Source organism: Malus sylvestris, chromosome 12, assembly GCF_916048215.2.
Source record: "Malus sylvestris chromosome 12, drMalSylv7.2, whole genome shotgun sequence".
Classification (NCBI taxonomy): domain Eukaryota; kingdom Viridiplantae; phylum Streptophyta; class Magnoliopsida; order Rosales; family Rosaceae; genus Malus; species Malus sylvestris.
The window spans coordinates 9183997-9206761 of record NC_062271.1 but is presented as its reverse complement, the minus strand read 5'-3'; the positions used below and the strand labels follow the sequence as shown (position 1 = coordinate 9206761).

The 22765-nt window shown below is 42.2% G+C and overlaps 1 protein-coding gene and 1 long non-coding RNA gene across 3 annotated transcripts; one reads left to right on the top strand and one right to left on the bottom strand.

The window, feature by feature from the left end:
• Positions 1-7247: 7247 nt before the first annotated feature.
• Positions 7248-8771, bottom strand: LOC126591838 (uncharacterized). Its single transcript, XR_007612516.1, has 3 exons — positions 8552-8771; positions 8370-8467; positions 7248-8194 (listed from the first exon to the last, which is right to left on the bottom strand). It is a non-coding gene; the product is annotated as an uncharacterized LOC126591838 (long non-coding RNA).
• A 9290-nt stretch (positions 8772-18061) lies between these two features.
• LOC126591818 (uncharacterized) lies at positions 18062-22613 on the top strand. 2 transcript variants are annotated; one of them, XM_050257526.1, is made up of 6 exons: positions 18062-18229; positions 18319-18345; positions 18471-18536; positions 19100-19650; positions 21911-22099; positions 22345-22613. In XM_050257526.1, exons 1-6 carry the CDS (start codon positions 18193-18195, stop codon positions 22393-22395), a joined length of 921 nt encoding a protein of 306 aa, XP_050113483.1. In that variant the 5' UTR covers positions 18062-18192; the 3' UTR covers positions 22396-22613. The 2 variants fall into 2 exon arrangements, with proteins under 2 accessions (XP_050113483.1, XP_050113484.1); XM_050257527.1 differs by lacking the exon at positions 18062-18229 and having other exon boundaries at positions 19054-19650.
• Positions 22614-22765: the final 152 nt, after the last annotated feature.

Below are 22765 nucleotides of genomic sequence, written 5' to 3'. Positions count from 1 at the left end.
AGGAACCTAGAACCTCCCTCATTGGCTTTTCCAGAAAACCTTCGCGGACCCCAAAACTCTCTATCTCTTTCTCTAAAAATCCAGTCTCTTTCTGCAATCCCACAACTTCTCTCTCTTTCTCCTTTCTTTCTCTTCCTCCCCAAAAATCACCTGGTTCTTCAAGATCTCCGTACCCAAACACCAACTTTCCTTCCACATCCTCGAAATTCGCATCAAGATTTTCTCAGGAAAGTAAAGGTTGAGGTTTGGGAGGGAAACATCAAGATGAGCTTTCAGGATCTGGAAGCGAGTCGAGGCTCCAATTACTCTCAGCGAGGAGACCTCGGCACTGGAAAGCAGGATCCCACCCAAGTTATAGCCTCCGGCATGTTCTAGGTTAACACCATCGTATCCATTCCAGAGGCTCGTCATGGCGTCATCCTCTATGCCTGTTCATACAAATGAAACATCGTGAACAACCACCGCAGATCCGACTACGATCTAACCAGGTCACAGATTCAGAGAAAGCAAAATCGGATTCAGACGAAAATCAAAATTCCAAATTTCAACTTGTGTCTTTCATCGGCGTTGTTTGTACCATACTTGACTAATCCCGAAACTACCGAGCACCGGTCAACATTATACCGTCAAGGACCCAGAAGAGTTTCCCTTCAACCAAAAGGCCAATCACAATGCGACACGTGTCGACATCAGAAGCCAATCACAGCACGACACGTGTCAACATCAGAAGCCAATCACAACACGACATGTGTCAATATTAGAACAAAACTAGAAACTCTCTTCTATAAATAGGGATCATTCTCCCACAACAATCTCTAATGTCATTTTGTACTAAACTATTCACTAGAACTCACTAAACCAGAGCTTGAACCTATGTATTTGTGTAAACCCTTCACAATTAATGAGAACTCCTCTACTCCGTGGACGTAGCCAATCTGGGTGAACCACGTACATCCTGTGTTTGCTTATCTGTCTCTATTCATTTACGTACTTATCCTCACTAGTGACCGAAGCAACCAAGCGAAGGTCACAAAACCTGACACTTTCTGTTGTACCAAAGTCTTCGCTGATTTTGTGCATCAACATTTGGCGCCGTCTGTGGGAAACGACACTTATTCCTACTCTCTTCAGCTGTGTCAAGCTGGTTTCTATCATTCGTACACTTTCTTTTGACCAGGCATCCCTCTCCAACATGGGAAGCGAAGGAAGCCACAGCACACAGAATGACACCCCCCTTGCACATAGTGCGAAACAACGAAAGAAGGAAGGAAAATGAGTTCTTCTTCAAGCTAAAGTCGATGAGTTGGAAGCTCAGAACAACAAGATAGCAATGAGGAATGAGGTCCTCCAGGAGCAATATGAGAAGCTCTTCGAGACACTCCACGAAGCTAGGCAAGCTCAGACACGCGAGCTTGTTGCCCCCGTGGAAGTCAACCATCAACTGGGTGCCCTCCAACATGGAGGGTCACATGCATTCGACATAGATATCCCTGATAGGGACCAGATTACCCCTCGACTTGATAATCAACATGAGGCTTCTCTTAACCCAGTTGCTTCGACCCGAACCATGAGAAGTGGAGGGAGACACCTCTTTGCTGAAGGGGCAGAAGGATCGAAATCCGTCTTTCGCGATTGTCGGGATTTCCTGAAGCAACGTCGAGAGAATTCCATCCATATAAGCTCAAAGATTAATGACCCAAGGATTTCTAAGAGACTCGGTCCCCTGCCACGGCCCAAGCCGGCCACCAATTTGGGGAAGGGGCAACAAGTCCTAGAGAGACATGAGGGTACAGGGGACTCAGAGGTGTTCCGACAGACATACCCTGGAAGCCAGTACAGCGAGTCCAGGGAAAAATCACATGCCCTTGATCAAACCTTCCTAATTCCAAGAGGAGATGGAGATTTACGAAAGAAAGCTCCAGTGACACATAACTCCGCTCAGGACCCCCTTGTCCTACAACTTCTTGAGGAAGTAAACAAGTTGAAGGCTGAACGTCAGGCTGAAATACCTGACTGGAACCAACCCAGGCCTGGCCCTCTTACAAGGAGGATCCTCAACACCCCCCTTCAAGCAAAGACAAAGCAAAAGCTTGGCTTGCAACTTTATACTGGAAAAGAGGACCCGATTGAGCACCTTAACCTCTTTGAGTCCACCATGGCATACCGGATGCACACCGACGAAGAGCGATGTCTTCTCTTCCCCTCCACCCTCTCTGGTGGAGCTCTAAATTGGTATTGTCGTCTTACACCTGAGACGGTAGACTCATTTGAGGAATTGAGGAAACTATTTGTTTCCCAACACATTTTCCAAACCGATCGCTTGCACTCTGCAGATGACTTGTACACTATCCGCCAGAAGCCAGACGAGTCATTACGTATGTATGCTGGCCGCTTCAGCCATGAATACTCCCGGTGTGCCGAGGCAGACGACAAGACTGCCCTCAAAGCCTTCACGGCAGGCCTACGTGATTGTTTCTTTAAATACATGATCAATGCCAATACTTGGAAGACTTACTCTGAGGTGATGGCGCAGGCTTATAACCATGCCTCCGCCGAGGCAAAGACATATCAGGAGAAACCCCCTACAACCATCCTTTATCAACAAGTGGGAGGTGGAAGCCAGACTCACCTAAATGAGAAGACCTCGACTTTCCAAACAGCAGTGGCACCTCCCCATGCCTTGCATAATGCTTCGCCGAATCAACAGACATATCAATTTCAAGGCAAGAGGAAGGATTTCCATCCTCACCACTCTCCTTTCAGTAAAAAGAGTAAGGGACACTATCCCGATAACCAAGGGTATCGCCACAATAACGCTCGCCCCCAGGCAGTCAATGCAGTGGGTCAAACCCGCGTCAAGATACCCCCTACCCCAAGGTATGAGACATACACGCCCTTGAATGCCACATGCGCGGCTATTTACCCCAGCATAGCTCACCTGATACCAAAGCTAAAGCCGAGGCACCCAGATTACACGCCCTCGAATAACGCGGGCATGTTTTGTTGCTACCATGAGCATAACGGCCATGATAGCGAGAAATGTATCATCCTCCGTGATCGTATTGAAGCTTTGGCACGAGAAGGAAAAATTGATCAATTCCTTCTTCACCCTCAAAGGGATAACCGTAACCAACGCCAGGTGAATGTCATATATTCCATAAACGGCGGCACACCCATATCTGAATCTTCCAATAGGGCCATGAAAAACAGTGAACGAATTCTGAGGCCTGGTCACCAAGTGTTTCACGTGGAAGACATCAGGGGAGGGAAGTATCAAAAGCCTAACTGGGATCCGATATGTTTCTACCCTGAGGAAGAAAGAGGCATCATCTACCCTCATAACGACCCATTGATCGTGGAGGCTCACATAGCCAACTTTGATGTTCGACGAATCCTCGTAGACACAGGGGCTTCGGTCAATATCATGTTTGCCGAAGCTTTCAGGGCACTCAGTGTAGATGAACACTTGCTCGATCGCTCGATTTCTCCTCTGATAAGCTTCTCCGGTGATATCGTGCAACCCTTAGGGAGCATACATTTACCCTTTACTATTGGTACAGGCCCTTACACGGCTACCATTACCACTAACTTCCTAGTGGTCAACTGCCCGACGGCATACAATGTCATCTTTGGGCGCACAGGCATCAATGATCTCAAGGCCATGGTATCCACACATATGTTGTTGATGAAGTTTCCAACCCCTTTCGGCAATGGGTACATCAGGGGAGATCAACTTAGTGCCCGATCATGTTACAACACTTCAGTCAAACAACAACACCTGCCTGTCCCCAAGGAGACTCTCTTTATACATAACCAAGTCGTAAAGACCAGTCCAGATGAATCCAACTCGGGTCTTCAGGATGGCAACAGTCAACCCGACGACCCTCGAGATGACTCATTCACCCAGCAAGCACAACCCGCTAAAGAGTTAGAGAAGATCTCTATCTCCAAAGACCATCCAGACCGCATGGTGAATATTGGCACCACATTGTCACCACCCCTTCGGTTAGCATTGATATCTTTTTTGAAAGAGAACACTGAAGTCTTCGCCTGGTCATACGAGGACATGCCAGGCATCTCTCCCGATGTCATCTGTCATCGTTTGAGTATTGACCCCAAGATCAAGCCGGTGAGACAGAAGCGAAGATCTTATGACGCTGAACGATACGAGGCAATGAAAGCAGAAGTTGAAAAACTCAAAGGCATAGGCTTTGTCCGCGAAGTCAATTACCCGACATGGGTAGCAAATGTGGTCCTTGTTAGGAAAAATCCGACCAAAGAAAGTCTTTTGCTTCAAAAGGTCTTGTGGAGGATGTGTGTTGACTACACCGACCTAAACAAAGGGTGTCCGAAAGATAGTTTCCCTCTTCCTCTTATTGACAGGCTTATAGACTCTACGGCAGGGTGTGAGCTCTTGAGCTTTATGGACGCTTATTCAGGATACAACCAAATCCTCATGAACCCCTCAGACCAAGAACACACGGCCTTCACTACTGACAGGGGACTATATTGTTATAAAGTCATGCCTTTCGGCCTAAAGAATGCAGGAGCAACTTATCAGAGACTGGTCAATTCAATGTTCGCCGAACAAATTGGGAGGAACGTGGAAGTTTACGTTGATGATATGCTAGTCAAAAGCAAACATGCTGACCAACACATCACTAACCTATCTGAAACTTTCACCATTCTAAAGAGGTATCGAATGAGGTTGAACCCCAACAAATGTGCCTTCGGCGTGGGCTCTGGCAAATTCTTAGGCTTCATGATTAGCCAACGAGGCATTGAAGCTAACCCTGAAAAGATCAAAGCAATCCTCAACATGAAAGAGCCAATAACTTCAAAAGACATCCAAAGCCTTACTGGCAAGGTGGCAGCCTTAACCAGATTCATCTCTAAGGCCACAGACAGATGTGCTCCTTTCTTTAAAGCACTCAAGGGAAATAAGAAGTACATTACATGGACGGAGGAATGTGCCAAGGCATTCAGGAACCTCAAAGAGTACATGAGTAAAGCCCCTCTGCTCTCCAAACCAGAAGTTGGTGACACTCTCATCATCTATCTATCGGTTTCGGCTTCAGCAGTCAGTTCTGTTCTTATTCGAATGGACAGTGGTGTCGAACGGCCCGTCTACTACGCTAGCAAGGCCCTACAAGATGCGGAGACACGATACTCCAACATTGAGAAATTAGCTCTAGCATTGGTCATGTCTGCTCGAAAACTCCGCCCTTACTTCCAAGCGCACTCCATCATCGTGCTTACCAATTATCCTCTTCGACAGATACTCCAAAGTCTTGACACTTCAGGGCGAATGATCAAATGGGCAATAGCGTTGGGTGAGTTTGACATCTCCTACCAACCAAAGCCAGCTGAGAAGGGCCAAGCAGTGGCAGACTTCATTGCCGACTTCACATATCCGGTTGACATTGCTTCTACACCTGAAGCAGTGGCTTCATTACCCCCGGAAGCTCAGAAGATAGAACCAACAACCCCAACATGGAGTCTGTATGTTGATGGCTCATCCAACCAACAGGGCTGTGGAGCGGGACTAGTCTTGACTACGCCCGACAAAGTAGCAATGGAGTATGCTCTTCGTTTCAAATTCAAGGCATCAAACAATGAGGCCGAGTATGAAGCCCTTCTAGCAGGATTACGTTTGGCCAAAGACCTCGGGGTTAAACAAATTGATATTTTCAGTGACTCCCAATTAGTGGTCAACCAGGTTACCAACAACTTTGATGCTAAGGACAGCTCCATGGCAGCATATCTTGCGCAAACACAACTTTTGCTCAAGCACTTCCACTACCAGATCACCCAAGTTCCTCGAGCGACAAACAGTCATGCAGACGCCCTGGCTCGCCTCGCCTCAGCTGTGGAAGACAAGATTGGAAGAAAAATTCATGTCGAACTGTTGGCAACACCAAGCACCATGGCCGCAGAAGTATGCAACTTACAACAGGAGGATAGTTGGATCACCCCGATCTATAATTTCCTTGCTCATGGCATCCTCCCAAATGATAAAGTCCAGGCTAAGCAAATTCGATACAAGTCTACCCGCTACCTGATCATCAATGATCAACTCTATAAGCGAGGTTTTAGCCTGCCATACTTAAGGTGTCTTACGCCTGCCGAGGCGGAAATCGTCCTTCGGGAAATACATGAGGGAGTCTGTGGAGATCATGCTGGATCTCGGTCCCTAGCACACAAGACTTTTCGCCAAGGATATTACTGGCCAACACTCCACCAGGATGCCATCAAAGTATCCCGCTCATGTGACAAATGTCAACGATATGCGACTATTCCTCATTCCCCTCCAGAGCCTCTTACTCCTATGATCAGCCCTTGGCCCTTCGCCCAGTGGGGACTTGATTTGATCGGCCCAATGCCGGCAGGGAAGGGTAAAGTCTGTTACGCAGTCGTTGCAGTGGACTACTTCACAAAGTGGGCCGAAGTAGAACCCTTGGCAACCATTACTGAGGCAAATATAGAAGACTTCGTGTGGAAGAACATCATTTGTAGATTCGGCATTCCCAATGCGATAGTCACTGACAATGGGCGACAGTTTGACAACAAGAAGTTCAGGTTGTTCTGCTCTAAGTTCAACATCAACTTATGCTTTGCCTCTCCAGCTCATCCCCAGTCTAATGGACAAGTTGAGGCCATCAACAAAATAATCAAGCGCACTTTGAAAACCAGCTTGGACAAAGCTAAAGGCTGTTGGCCAGAATTTGTACCCCAAGTTCTTTGGTCATATCGCACTTCATATCGGACTTCAACAGGAGAAACTCCATTCTCACTTGCCTTTGGCACAGAGGCGGTTGTCCCTGTTGAGCTCGAGCAAGCAACATTCCGAGTCCAGAACTACATTCAAAGTGAAAATGACAAACAACTCACCCTCAACTTGGATTTAGTCGAGGAACACAGAAACCAAGCTCACTTGAGGAATGTCGCCTACAAGCAGCGCATCTCCAACTATTATGACTCTAGGGTCAAGCCTCGCTCTTTCAAAATAGGAGACTGGGTCTTAAAGAAAAGATTACTCTGCGACAGAGTCCCGAGTGAAGGCACACTTAGTCCAAACTGGGGTGGACCGTATGAAGTCATTGGCATCAGTCGCCCTGGCTCTTACACACTTAGAAGCTCCGATGGCAAGACCCTTGGCCATCCATGGAACGCTGATCACTTGAAGTACTACTACAAATAGACTCACGATGTACAAGTGTTGAGCTATAGCCGTTCGGCATCCTATGTAATGAAGGCCATTTGGCAATGAATTCAATAAAGAGGTAATTTAGCCAACTCGGCCCTCACTCTTTTACATTCCTAGCAATGGAACACTCAAGTGTTGAAACCTCAAAGCAGATATATCCAACACGAAACAAAATCTAAGTATGTGTCGACAAGACTATACAAAGAAAGGAACAACCAAACAATGGCTTATATCCAAACAATAGATCTATTCATACACAGCCAAAAAACTTCACCTACAAAGCTTCACCTACATAGCTTCACCCAGAAAGCTTCATCTACAAAGCTTCACCATCAAAGCTTCACCTCGAAAGCTTCATCTACAAAGCTTCATCTACAAAGCTTCACCATCAAAGCTTCACCTAGAAAGCTTCATCTACAAAGCTTCACCTACAAAGCTTCAACACCAAAGCTTCACCTACAAAGCTTCAACACAAAACCTTGCTCCAAATAAACAAATTTTGTTCACAAAACCCAAGATGCCCTTGAACTTGTACAAAAACACTTGGGTAAACATAAACATTTTTTGTTTTACACCCACAAGGGCCCAAAATTTTCCTTCTTATTTATTCACTTATATATGTTCCCAAACATATTATAATAGATCCAACAACAAGCCAAAGTCCCAAGTTTCATAATGGACAAAAGTACAAGCAATTCATCAATAATGAAGGTGCTACAAAAATTGGAATCTGCCCCAAAATAGAAATCCAACCCAAGAGACTTTTTCTCTCTCTCCCTCTTCCGCCTCCTTTCATCTATCAAATTTCTGCAACCTCTGCTCTTCTCCAATGGAGCTGAATTTTGGACACCCTATAGTTCTTGAGCATATGAACAACTTTCAAGAAGGAACCATTTCTGTTTGAGCGACGGAAATTAAAGTGTTGAAGCTCCAAACATGACAGTCGGATTCTTGCAGATTTCGAAGCTGCTGTGATGTTTCGAAGATCTGGAAATATTTAACCATTAGTTCATTCTGAATTTTTGATATGTTATGAAAGAGACGATGAGGAACAACTTCAATGAAGAAAGCATGCTGATCTGAACAATAGAAAATGGAGTTTCGAAGCTCACAACAAATCTGACGGGTTGACAGAAAAATAATAACCAGTCATTCATCATACCTGAATTTCTTGAGTTATACAGCTCCGAGGGATCTCAATTTTGGATATGTTGTAGTTCACAAGTTAAGGAACAACTTCGATGAAGAAAGTATGTTGATCTGAGCAAGAGAAAATGGAGTTTTTGAAGCTCACAACAAGTCTGACGCGTTGATATACAAATGACGAACAATCACTCATCATACCTGAATTTCTGGAGTTGTACTGCTCCGATGGATCTCCAATTCGGATATGTTGTAGTTCACGAGCTAAGGAACAACTTTCATGAAGATGGTTTTGCGATCTGAGCCACAGAAAATGGTGTTATATTGAAGAAAAGCTAAAGGAAGACTAAAGGAAAGCAAAAATGGTAAAGCAAAGCAAAAGAAAAGCTAAAGGAAGACAAAATCATGGCACATGATAATGAGTCATACCCTACCCCTCATTGGATTCGAATACACCCATCCTCCAAAATCATGACAAAGGCCACATTATAGATATTTGTACAAACATTCCAAAGAAAAAGGGAGGGAGTAAAAAAAAAAAAAAAAAAGGGCCTAGGCCTCCACTTCTTTGGGCCTAACACATCTTCATAACAAAAAACAATATATGAAGAAAGAGCCCTGGGTTACCACTTCGAAAAGAAACAAGTGAAGTTTTCCTACTCATGACATTGACTACTAGCTAGACACCTCATTCATCAACTCCCTCGACTGGAGACTTGGGGGACTCTCGCCATATGCTACTAAGCCTCGGTACTCAAGAGTTTCGCGACTATTCATCGACTTGGATTTTTCAAGTCCCCAATCGAGAAGTTTTCCTTACTCGGGAAATTAAGGGAACACTACCTCAAACTACATGCTTCACTCACAAAGCTTCAACAATACAGGTTTCAACAAAAGCAAAAATTCAAAGAACTTTATGAAGAAGGCTTTGGTGTATTTAACACAATATGTTGAAATGAAGCAAAGCTTATTTATTAATATTTTCGATAAGCCACAAATATATACATATACATGAGTCAAAATAAACAAACAAAAGGGAGCCTTCACAAAGGTTGCTTAGGGGAAGTCTCAGCAGTCGGTAGAGCCCCAGAAAGAGAAAGCACCGGAGGGTGGTTATCCGGAGCCTCAGTACTTGACAAAACCCCAGAAGGAGGAGGCATTGGAGGTTCATCATTTGAAGCTTCATTACCAGGTACAGCCCCAGAGGACGAAGGCAATAAATGCCTTTGGAACAAACCCACAAACCGCTGATGATCAAGTAAAACCTTACCATCAGATTCCTTCATCTGGTCAAGCTTCCTCTTCATGTTTGTAGCATAGTCATGGGCGAGCCGGTGCAACTGCTTATTCTCATGCTTGAGCCCTCTAATCTCCTGTTTGAGACTCATCATTTCAGCAGCCAATGATTCAACTTGGCGGGTTCTAGCAAATAGGCGTTGGGCCATATTAGACACAGAACCTACACACTGAACACTAAGAGCCAGAGAGTCCTTAACAGCCAACTCATTAGACCGTTTGGAAAGTAGTCTGTTATCTTTGGGAGTGAGAAGGTTCCTGGCCACCACTGCAGCGGTCATATCATTCTTCATCACAGAATCCCCAACGGTAAGAGGACCAGTAGGGGATATGAAGGATGGGCGCCATATGTTGTCTGGAGAAGGCGTGGCTGTCTCTTCTCCAAGGTTCAAGTCAAAACGACGGTCGGAGGGTCCAGACATTTTCAAATGTGTTGAAGAGGGAAGAGGTCAGACAAATCAAGATCTTAGAAGTGCAAGAAATGAGCTTCTACTGGTAGAGATTCAAGTGTGCTGTGGAACTTAATGCCAGCCTCTATAAAAATCTGCACTCGACGGAGCTTCAGAAATCGAAGAGGCGTTTGCTTTCTCAAAAGCTGGGCTGCTCAGAGACCACGAGGGCCGATCTCAGAAATCGAAGAAGCACCTGCTTTTTCAGCCTCGTCAGCACCTGTCACATGCACACTCAGCTTTGCGGAAATTACGGGCAATTTGTCGAAGATTTCTGGTGAAGTAGAAAGCACGTGAATCTCACTGTTCAATCACCGCTCTCCATATGCACCATCAACTCCTCGGGTACCACATATAACTTTGTCAAAGATCTCTGACAAAGTTTAGGCACGAGAATTTCGAAGTTCCAGCTACCCTACTATTACCCATAAGGGTAAAGGAACAGCACCACTGCTTGACAACTAGAAAGTCCCTATGTGTGTCGACCTCCGTGTTTTGCGGCAAGACAGGTTGGCAAGAACGTCCAACCTTTACTCACATTCGAGAAAAGACTCCCAACATAATTACTTTCTCAAAAACCGGAGTAGCACCGCTTTCCGAATCTCGAGAGTCAGATCCTCGACGGGATTGCTTGTTCGAAAACCGAAGAGGCACAACTCTCAGAACTTCGAGAGCCAGATTTCCTTAGATAAAGCTTGTCTGTAATCTTCACACGTAACATCAGCTTTCCAGATACCACATACCACTTTTTCAAAGTGCTCTGACAAAATTAAAACACGTGAAGCTGGCAGCTCCCACTACATTGCTGTGACCAAGAAGGGTAAAGGAATAGCATTACTACTTGTTATTGGGAAATCCCTATATACATTGACCTCCCTCCTCAACGGACAGGCAAACCTGCAAAAATGCTCAACCCTTTCTCGCATTCGAAAAGGCACCCTCAACATAACCTCTCGAAATACTCAGCTTTATTTCCCCCCCCCCCCGATAATACCTCAGCAAATAAGCCACACCAAGAACAAGAGTATCTCATATCATCAGGGTCGAAAGCAAGAGTATCCCATATCATGCTTTCTCCCTGTCTTTGTCTTTGTCCTTGTCCACACCTGCAGGACAAGGAGAAAGAGAGCAGTCAGTCGGAACCTGAAATCAAACCTCCAATTTGGAACTGACTGCCTGGAGCCTTTGCCTGGTTGCTTACTTAGCATTGCTCTCGAGTACTCATCCTCAACTGCTGTCAAGGTCACGAATTCCACCGGCAAATACCTCATGACAGTTGATCAGATATTGGCTCTTTACACTGAAGCTGCCAAGCGTGGATGAGTCACTATGAAGGAATGTTCTGAAGGACCATTTAAATGCAAAGGTTGCACACCACTTCTGCCATGCAAAAGATTGAAGCAGAAGGTTCAACGGTGAGCTGAAACAGATCACTACAGCACGACACCTTTCCATACCACATTCATTATTCCGTCAACAGCAAAAGTATCCCATATCATCAAGGTCGAACGTACTCTAGATTTGATGGACTTGTTTTGACCCTCAAATTTTTGAGTCGGCCTTATACTCTGAAGGGCAGCAGAAAACCCTCCAGCACAGTTCAAGAATAAGCCTGTGGAAAGTTACTTCTTCAAAAGCAAAAGTATCTCATATCATCTCTTATCCATTTGCTTCTCCTTATCCTGGCAGTTGTATGAGAGACAAGGAGAAGGAGAACAATCAACCGGAAGCCGAAGTCAAACCTCTGATCCTGGGTTGCTTACTTGGAAGTTTGACTGCTTACCTTGTCTGTCACCTCTTTCGGCAGATCTCCTAGCTCGGCGACTTGGGGGACTCCTACTATAGGGTTTGTATCGCACTTGACCAAGCCCGAAACTACAAGTAAGCTTCAAGTGAAATTGATACATTACCTTGTGCATCTTCATCGGTTAAAGATACCACCCCTGGATGGAGGAAGCGTACTTCCAGAGAAGATGCCACATCTACCTATGAGAAAGATAAGGCAAGTGAAGACGATACCACACCTCGGTACTTAGAAGTTTCGTGATTACTCAGCGGCTTGGATCTTGCAAGTCCCCAACCGAGGAGCTTCCCTCACTCGGGAACTTAGGGGAGCACTGTTTGTACCATACTTGACTAATCTCGAAACTACCGAGCATCGGTCAACATTATACCGTCAAGGACCCAGAAGAGTTTCCCTTCAACCAAAAGGCCAATCACAATGCGACACGTGTCGACATCAGAAGCTAATCACAGCACGACACGTGTCAACATCAGAAGCCAATCACAACACGACATGTGTCAATATTAGAACAAAACTAGAAACTCTCTTCTATAAATAGGGATCATTCTCCCACAACAATCTCTAATGTCATTTTGTACTAAACTATTCACTAGAACTCACTAAACCAGAGCTTGAACCTATGTATTTGTGTAAACCCTTCACAATTAATGAGAACTCCTCTACTCCGTGGACGTAGCCAATCTGGGTGAACCACGTACATCCTGTGTTTGCTTCTCTGTCTCTATTCATTTACGTACTTATCCTCACTAGTGACCGAAGCAACCAAGCGAAGGTCACAAAACCTGACACTTTCTGTTGTACCAAAGTCTTCGCTGATTTTGTGCATCAACAGGCGTGATTCAAAGTAAGTCACTATATCTCTCTGAAAATCCCTAATCTCTCTCACGAAAGGTCAAATATTATGGCTACGGACGGCGCGGCGGACCGATGAAGGCCACCGCAGCAAACGCTGAGCGCAGGTAACAACGAAAACTGCATGATGAGGAGGAGACGCGCGAGGACCATGGCAATGGTGGAGCTGCAGCTAAAGCTCGATCGGGGTCTTGAGATGCTTTCGAAGTTGCTCGTGAGATTAAAGTTCAGTTTCAGAGAGCTTCGGAGTCGGGGAACAAAATTTCCAAGATGCTCGAGTGCCGAGCCATCGACCTCTGCTGAAGTGGCTGTTCCTGCTCAATTGGGGTTCGATGAAGAATTGATGTTGAGATCCAAAAATCTCTCTTCCACCTTACACAAGCTATATCTTTAGGAGAAGAAACTATACAATGAAGTAAAAGCCGAGGAAAAGATGCGGGTGGCCCATGACAGGAAGGTTAGTAAGCTAAAGCATTTAGATGAAAGGGGAATGCAACTGATCTGGGTCAGATGTACGAGTTGTCCAGTGAGTTGAGTCTCCACCTCCGAGTCAACTTGGTGGAGTATGATTATTCGGGTTACGGACAGTCTCTGGGAGCAATTAGCTTCTGGTGCAACAACTTTTAAATCAAGAGTGCCAGTGGATAACAAGTTGTGGACTCGTGGACCACGGAGCACTAAGAAAAGAAAAGAGAAAAGAGAAAAAAGAAAGAAATAGAGTGGGAAAAGCAAAGTAGAAAAGAAAAAACAAAAGCAAAGCAAATCATTTCGAGAAAAAGCATAAAGCAAAATGAAGGTTTTCCTCTGCGAGAGCACATGGCGACATTGCAAAAGCAAGGAATAAACACCCCACCAGAATGATGTGATTTACTTTCCTTATTTTTGAATGATGTAATTTATTTTTCGTATCTTTCGGAGACATCTGTATAAACCCATCAGAGGGTAATAATAAAAAAATTAAAAAAAAAAAAAGGGCAAAGCCCAAATTAAAAGGGCTGGAATGTTGTGTAGAGGGCGAAGGCCCATAAGCCCAAAATAGCTCCAACCAGGCAATCAAAAGTACGCCCAGTACTCCAAAATTATTCGGCAACCTGCTGCTATCACCACTAACCAGGTGATCAAAAGTACGTCCAATACTTCAAATTATACATGAGCATTACTCATGTCAATCATACATAAACGTTCATGAACATCACTCATTCAATCATACATAAACATTCATGAGCATCACTCATGTCAACATTCATAAGTATCACTCATGTCAACATCCATGAGCATCACTCATGTCAATCAACATAAACATTCATGAGCATCACTCATGTCAATCAGCTTCAAAAGCTTCATTTACAAAAGCTCTAACTTCAAAAGCTTCATTTATAGAGCTCTAGCTTCAAAAGCTTCATTTACAAAAGCTCTAGCTTCAAAAGCTTCATTTACAGAGCTCTAGCTTCAAAAGCTTCATTTACAGAGCTCTAGCTTCAAAAGCTTCATTTACAGAGCTCTAGCTTCAAAAGTTTCATCAAAGCTCTAGCTTCAAAAGCTTCATTTACAAAAGATCTAGCTTCAAAAACTTCATTTACAAAGCTCCAGCTTCAAAACTTCACTTGCAAAGCTTCACCTACAAAGCTTCACTTACAAAGCTTCAGTGCAGGGTATACAAATACCACATCCGAACAACCGCCACTTCGGCCCATACATGGATTCAATTTGAAGTCTCTAGCCAACAGACTCTATTGACCGAAGACTTGGGGGACTACAATATGTACCATATATTGGGCCTCAACTAGGCCTCATGAGAAATACTCGGGGGACTTAACCCATTATTTATGTACTGAGGAGCGAGCCTTTATTTTATAAAAGGGATTCCCTCACCTTCATTAGGGAGCATTGCCGCCAGCTGAGCAACCACCTCGCCGCGAGCATCACTCCTAACCCATCATTTATGTATTGAGAAGCGAGCCCTTATTCTATAAAAGAGACTTTCTCACCATCATTAGAGAGCATCAACTCTAGCCTATCATTCATGTATTGAGGAGCGAGCCCTTATTCTATAAAAGGGACTCCCTTACCTTTAACACCACAAGCCGAGCCAACCAAGGCAACATAAGCCACGAGCCGAGCAGCCTCACAACATGTGCTACTTCTAGTTAAGCATCATTTCATATTGAGCATCGCCTCATATCGAGCATCAATTCAAGACAACATCTAGTTACTTCGGCCCACACATGGACTGAATCTCAAGTCTCCAGCCAAAAGACTCTCTTGATTGAAGACTTGGGGGATTACTGTTTATACCATACTTAGGGCCTCTGTATTTAGATCTCGTACAAATACTCGGAGGATTTAAATGTAATTATGTAATAAAAGAATGGGCAAATATGTAATAAGTGAGGAGCCTTTATTCTATAAAAGGACTCCTCACCCTCACAATTAGGAGATGCCAATTCTTAGGCCCTCTCACCCCTTCTCAAAGCCTCACTCTCATTACAGAGGCTCTCACATTCTCTCCCTCACCTTTCAGATAAATACAATATCAGTGTGGACGTAGCCCAAACCTTGGGGTGAACCACGATACATCTTGTGTTATTTACATTTTTTGCAGATTCATGGTCGGATTTATGTTGTTCCAATACCTCCGGTTTTATGCATCAACAATATACAACTGCAGTTGCTCGTGGATCGGCTGCTTCTTCGTTGTCTTGCATCGCAAAATTTTCGGTGTAGCTGCCAGATCTACCACCTTGCAGTAACCTAGGCACCTCTCAAGTTAGGAAATTTTTCCGTATGCCCACACCTGCACATATTTGTTAATAAATGAATACTCAATCACATTAATAAAGCCAATATTACCTGAAAGCAACACATATTACCTAAAAAGAGTATGAAATTCCTTTGCATCCTAATTCAGACTACTACGCCCTCTTCGTTTCCCTAACTTCTTCTTCTTCTTCTTCCTCCTCTTCATCTCCCTCACCATCCCCCTCAACTCTACCTCTACCTCTCCTTGAAGCAGTAAACGAGAGGTTGTCATGAAGTTGTTCAAAGGAGATGGAACCCCATACAAACCTATTGAACCTATCCATTATCCTCCATAATGTCGAGGTAGTCTAGATTCACATCAACGTTATTCTTTGGCCCTATTAATACATCATCAACAAAGTATACCAGACCTAGCTTGAAGGCATTGCCTCTGTTTTTGCACTCCTTAAACTCCCTTTCAAGCTCATCACAAGTAACGGATATTTTTTTGCTGACTTTCTTGGGGATGGCCTTCGTTTTACCTTTCCCCTTTTCTTTCTACGCTTGATATTTCACCTACCAATGCTAATTTTCTGGGAAAATACTCCCTTAACAGCTAAATACTTTATGGCTCAACCTTTATGTCTCATTGCCCGGTAATGAGGCAAAAGTCTTGCATTGTGAACCGGGTCAATTCACAACCTATTAAATAAGTTAGCCCTTCTAGGTCTTTAACCCCTTGATTTTCCACTCTACGAAGCAACAACTCATGGACCAATTGCTCACTAAAGGCCAATTCATCCACGCCCTGAAGGTAACTAAAGTAGGTTACCCCAAAGGCACCAAGATGTGCCTCATTAAACTTCTTCCTAATTAATCCCAACATATGGGGGCTTGGGATAGGTTGTTAAGCCTTCCCATGTACCCTTCTTCCTCTCTGGTTGTTAGTAAAACGCCTTAGGTTACCATATCATGTACACATAACAATACACACACACACCAACAATCAACGATACATAACCTAACAATAACCTGTCACCAAAGCTTCATAGCTTTACATCTGTTGTGAACAGAGCATCATTACTTCAACAATTTTAGGACTGGTTTGGTATTGCTGTACTTTGAAAAAAAGTTGTTTTTGCTGTGTTGTGAGAATAAGCAGCTATGAAATAAAGCAGCAGAGTGTTTGGTAAACTTTTTTGTAAAAGTGCTTTTGAAAAAAAAAACAGTATTATAGTGTTTGGTAAACTTTTATGTAAAACAAATGTGAAAAAAGTCGGTTTTTCAAAGCTGGGTTTTGCAGCTTTGTATTTTTGGCTTTTTTTCACCCAAAACTGTGAAAAAAAACTGAAGCTGAATGTTTACCAAACACAAAAAAACTCCCAGCTTTTTTTGATACCCACTTTTTTTAGAATCACCTCAATATCAAACCAGGTCTTAATCCCCAATTTAAAACTTACAATAATTCAAATACAAAATCAATCCCATCACTATTAAATTAACAAAAATTCAGATACAAAATCAATCCCTACTCAAAACTACAAATTTACCAAAACTACAAATAACGCCCCAGCATCTACATAACATGTCAACATAGCTTCATAAGTTCGCAACACACCCTAATTTGCAAAAAAAAAAAAAAAAAAAAAAAAAAAAATCATGTAAATCGACAAATTCCACCTAATTACATCCACGAACATGCATAATTAACCTTATACCTAACTTAACTTATAATACTTAACAGAAATAACAAATCCCTTTTAGAGCTGCAAATGAAGCCCATTTTAAGTTCAGCCTACTGCTCCAGTGAGGTGTCACGCGTCAATTGGGAAGACACATTAATTTAACCTTTTTTGTTTGGTATGGTGAAAATGAAAAAAAGTAAGGGCTTATTATATTAACACCCCACATACTAGTGAACAAACCCCACATACTTAACATACGCTACATTTGCCTTTTCAATTAAAAATTATCTTAATATACCACATATGCTTACCCACAATACCCTCACACCCTACATTCTTGACATACACATTGCATTTCTATATACCCCACATCTCCTTACACTCCACATTTTTCAAATTTTATTACACTCATTTTTATCAAGGATTGAATCCAAGCATTTGAACGTTTAGTTTGCCAAATGAATTCAATTTGACTCATTTGAAAAATGTTTAGATTCATTTGAACGTTTTTTGCAGTTCATTTTCCATCTTGTCCCTTTTGTTCAAATCACTGTATTTTGGTATGAAAATTCTTAATCAGTTTGCGGAACGATTTTGCTTTTATTTTCATAAGTAATTATGCTTTTATATTTGTTTTTTCAATTACAAGTTTATTTTATTTTATTACTACATGGTGTAATTTATTGGTGCGTTTTGTGACATGCTGACATGTTAAAGACAAATTGGAGGGAATCTAACCGAATGGGCCAATTGGCTAATTTTAAAAAATTGAAGTCCTTAATTTAAGCAAAAATATAGTTGAGGGGTCAATTTTAGTTCATGAGTCAGATGACGGCTTACCCAATATAAAATGCCAAAAGTAAGGAGAAAAGGGTCCTAGCACAAAATCGATAACCCTGAATTATTTATTCTGGATCTGTTCTGTGCCGTTGTTTGAAGGTTGGGCACCGTGTTATCTTCCTCTGCAACTACACACGTCTGGTCTCGTCTGGTCTCTGCTCTCGTCAAGCCGGTGCGATGGAAAGCAACTCTCTCTCGTCAAGCCCGTGCAAGGGTAATTCTTTTTCTTTCCCTTGCCTAATAGTAATAATCGTTATTATTTTTTTAATTATTATTATTATTTTTTTTTTTTGTGATTTTCAGTTAAGGAGATTCGCAAACGCCGCAAGAGTAAGTTCCTCTCCTCCGCCTCTGACCGATCTATCTAGCTAAAACTTGTGGATTCAATCAATTTATCCAACGAATTTTTTTTTAATCTTTTAATCTTTTTTAATTTCTTTATCTTATGATTTCAGGGGAGAAAGAAATTAGAAAGAGAAAACGAATAATCAATCTAGTGCACCTGATTCGTTGCTGTCCTGGTAATTATTATACACACGCACACTTTTTTTTTTTTAATTTTATTTATTTTTTATCAATTCTGCTTGTTTGGCTATTTACGGATCCTAATAAATTCCGCATTAGTTCCATTACCCATGAAGATATGGTTTATCATTTATCTGTGATGAATACCCAAGTCTAGATTGTTTCCTTCCTCTAGGGTTAGGGTTAGGGTTAGGGTTAGGGATTAGGGGTTAAGGTTAGGGGTTAGGAACCTAGCTAGGCCATAGTTGCCGGATAGGGTCCTTCACCATCCGAATTCCGTACCAGTACTGCCGAATTGATTCGGGGGCGATTCGGTGGTAAATTCGGCTCATTCTCTCAGATTTCTCTCTCACACGCACCTAAAGTTAACTTACATGCTTGCACACACGCACCTTAAGTTACATGCTCGCGCACACGCACCTAGAGTTAACCTAGCATCCCCATTTCCACTTTTGCGTACATGCTGCTTATGGAGAAGATAGAATATGAATATGTATGTCTATTATTATTCAGTGTCATTTCATCATCACCTTTTCTTTTATGGGGGAGGAGCTATCAGAGGATACAATGGATCTCGACTCTGATTACGATAGTGCTGATGATAGTGTCAGCAGTGGCGAGATTTGTGCTTATTGTGACTACGTTGGTGAGCACACCTCTTGGGAGTGCCCCAATTATCAGAAGCCCGTAGACACTTGGGTTGCTCACCCTCTTGTGAAAGAAAGTTATATTTGCAGCATTTGTGGTAAAAATGACCACCACATTGCATGGTGCCCATTGGCTCGATCGTGCCCTCCTAGCACAAAAGTGGAACCTGGCTCTGAAATAATGTGTAGTGTCTGTCATACTTACATGTGCTCCATTGAATCGCAATATTGCAACATAAAACGTGATCATCATACATTTGCTCAGTTAAAGGACTGTTTTTATTGTTACGAAAAGGGACACTTTCCTCAGGTGTGCCCTTCTCGGGTGAAGGATCTCCTAGCTGTCATAGAACTAGAAAATGCTGGGGATGGCAATAATGGTCAGGATGATGATAATGAGAAGCCAAATACAGAATTCCAACGGTTTCGTTATTCATTTTTTGTGGCCAATCTAGCTCCACAGGCAAGTGAATTTCTTAGAATTTCTTATTTAACTCATGGTATTATCATGCTTTTGTGTTCTCTCTCTCTCTCTCTCTCTCTCTCTCTCTCTGGTTGGTGATTAAATATCTCTTGTATACAGATTTACGGTTTTATATTTTATTGTCTACGCACGGGCACATAGGATTAGGATAACTTGAAAACTTTTTATTTTCCCACCAACTAGTGCATTATCCCAAAGATTTGGTTTGAACTTTGAAGCTATAGGTAAAGGACGCTGGCACATTATGTTTTGGGAAAGAAGGTTGAGTTGGGTGATGCATACATTTTCGAGTTGTGTACGTTGCCATTTTTTTTTTTGGTAGTTGGTTGGTTAATTGGCTAGAATTTAATGACAGAAAAAAGCAAGGGATTGTGGGATAGGATCAGATAATTGTGGGCTTGTGTGCCCAGTGAATTTTGGTAATACTATCATACGTTCGTACTTTTTCCTTAATGTGAAAATGACGAAAATAGCAATATGCTTGTTGGGAATATCTCGTTTAAGAATGGGAAAAATGAGAACAAACTTCGGAAATCGAAAAACAAATAACAAAGATAAATAACACCAAGAATTTACGTGGTTCAGCAATATGTGCCTACGTCCATGGGACAGCAACAACAATCTTTCACTATATCAATAATGAGTACAACCAATAATCTTGCCAAATCTCTAGAACTAAGACTTGACGAAAAACCTGAAAGAACAAGAACAAGAAATACACTATCTCTTTTCTTCTCTTGCACACACTTTGCCCCTTACAACATTCTCACTCCAATCCCTTGAGTGGTACTCAAATTATTGTTTTGCTCCCTCCTCAAAACTAGTACAATAGCCGCTTTATATCGACATAATAAAGGTCTTCTTCAATAAGGATTACTAATCCTAATTGGAATCTAGTTATGAATCCTTCTCCAATTGAGAAACTAACTCCAATTGGGAAAACAACTCCAATTGAGAAAACAATTTAATCCTTTTGAGACTATAATTCCTTGTAGACATAGGACAACTTATCATGGGCTGGAAAAAACCCAACAATCTCCCCTCTAGACCATGAGGAAGGTATATCAAAATAGGATTGCTCCTCTTGACCAAACTCCCATTAATCGAACTTTTCATGACCAGACTCCCTCTGATCGAATTACCCATAACCAAGCTCCCCCTAATCGATCTACTCATTAACCAAGACCCTCTTGATTAGACTTCTCTTGACCTGGCTCCCCCTGATCGCAATACCCATCGTCATTGGCAAAGGCAGTTATAGACCTCTTTGCCAGAAAACATCGCTTATCTTCATCTTGGTCCAATCAGCATCAGACATACTTGCTGGCTTGCTCTTAACACCTTCAGTAAAGCATGTCCTCCTCTTGATTTCCACATAACTCAATTACAACAGGTTGCACCCTCCATTCTAAACCGATATTAGCCAAACCTGGCTCTGATACCACTTGTTGAGAATATCGCGTTTAAAAATGGGAAAAGCAAGAACAAACTCCAGAAATCGAAAAACAAATAACAAAGATAAATAACACCAATAATTTACGTGGTTCAGCAATATGTGCCTACGTCCACGGGATAGCAACAACAATTTTTCACTATATCAATAATGAGTACAACCAATAATCTTGCCAAATCTCTAGAACTAGGACTTGACGAAAAACCTGAAAGAACAAGAACAAGAAATACACTATCTCTTTTCTTTTCTCTCGCACACACTTTGCCCCTTACAACATTCTCTCACTCTAATTCCTTGAGTGGTACACAAATTATTGTTTTGCTCCCTCCTCAAAACTAGTACAATAGCCCTTTTATATAGACATAATAAAGGTCTTCTTCAATAAGGATTACTGATCCTAAGTGGAATCTAGTTATGAATCCATCTCCAATTGAGAAACTAACTCCAATTGGGAAAACAACTTCAATTGAGAAAATAATTTAATCCTCTAAGACTATAATTCCTTATAGACGTAGGGCAACTTATCATGGGCTGGAAAAAACCCAACAATGCTTAGGTCTCATTTGTCTCAAGAACATATAATAATGATTTAGAGTATCCAAACACGAGCTAGCCCTACGTTAGTTGTTTTAATCGTTTTACTGTACTATTAGTTAACCAGTGTCACAAGGTCATATGTATACATATATGTGGGTGAATGATTTTGGTGGTGGTTGATCATATTTGTTGTGGAAAGAAAGAAAGAAAAATATGTTGTACATCTAATTTGCAATTAATCTTCTGTAGGTTACTGAAGCCGATCTCTATCGTCATTTCCATGACATATCTGATGTTGGAGATGGAGATGTTATAGAAGTAATGGTGCACAACCATGAACATAAACATTATGGGTATCTTGAATTCAGGACAAGAGAAGTGGCATTATCGGCTATGGAGAAGGGGCATCATACTATTCTCTGTGACAAGAAAATCAAGGTACTGGTTGGAGATTATAGTTGATGGTCTAGCTTCTTTTTAATCATAGTATGCCGGGAGCTAGATTATAATCCATTTTCGAGTGAAGCAAACGGATACATTGTAATTGACAGAGTTTATAGTCCGTAGCTAGTAGTAGCATGCTCAGGCGGTCATTATATATATTTTTCTAGTGATGTGGTGGAAATCACATTGTACCTGATCTGATTGGTCCAATTTAATCCTTTTTTTTCTTTGTGTTGCAGTGTTACCCTACCTCATTAGTAAAGCAAGATCTGGTTGTTTTTTCCCCATGAAGTTCAGGAGCAGGAGAAGCTTATATGCCAGCCACTGGGCCGCAATAAGTATTTGACAGACCTCTTGTTTTAAGTTAATTTCCTTGTATTGTAGTTTTTAAACGGTTAGATTGTTGAACATCTATCTGTAATTATTGTCGAAAATTGTCTGTTTTTCATTGAGAGTACTCGTAAGTCACAGTTCTCAATCAGGAAGCTGTTAATATTTTTTACCTGAACTCTTGATAATTCCAAGGATCGAGGGCAGGGCAGGCGAGGGCTGATTCGCAATTGTAGGACACTGCAATGCATTTGTCATGAAAAGCACAGGTCCACCAACGGACTTGGCAAATGGTATTGGTTGCTAAATATGAGGAGTCAACATAGGATA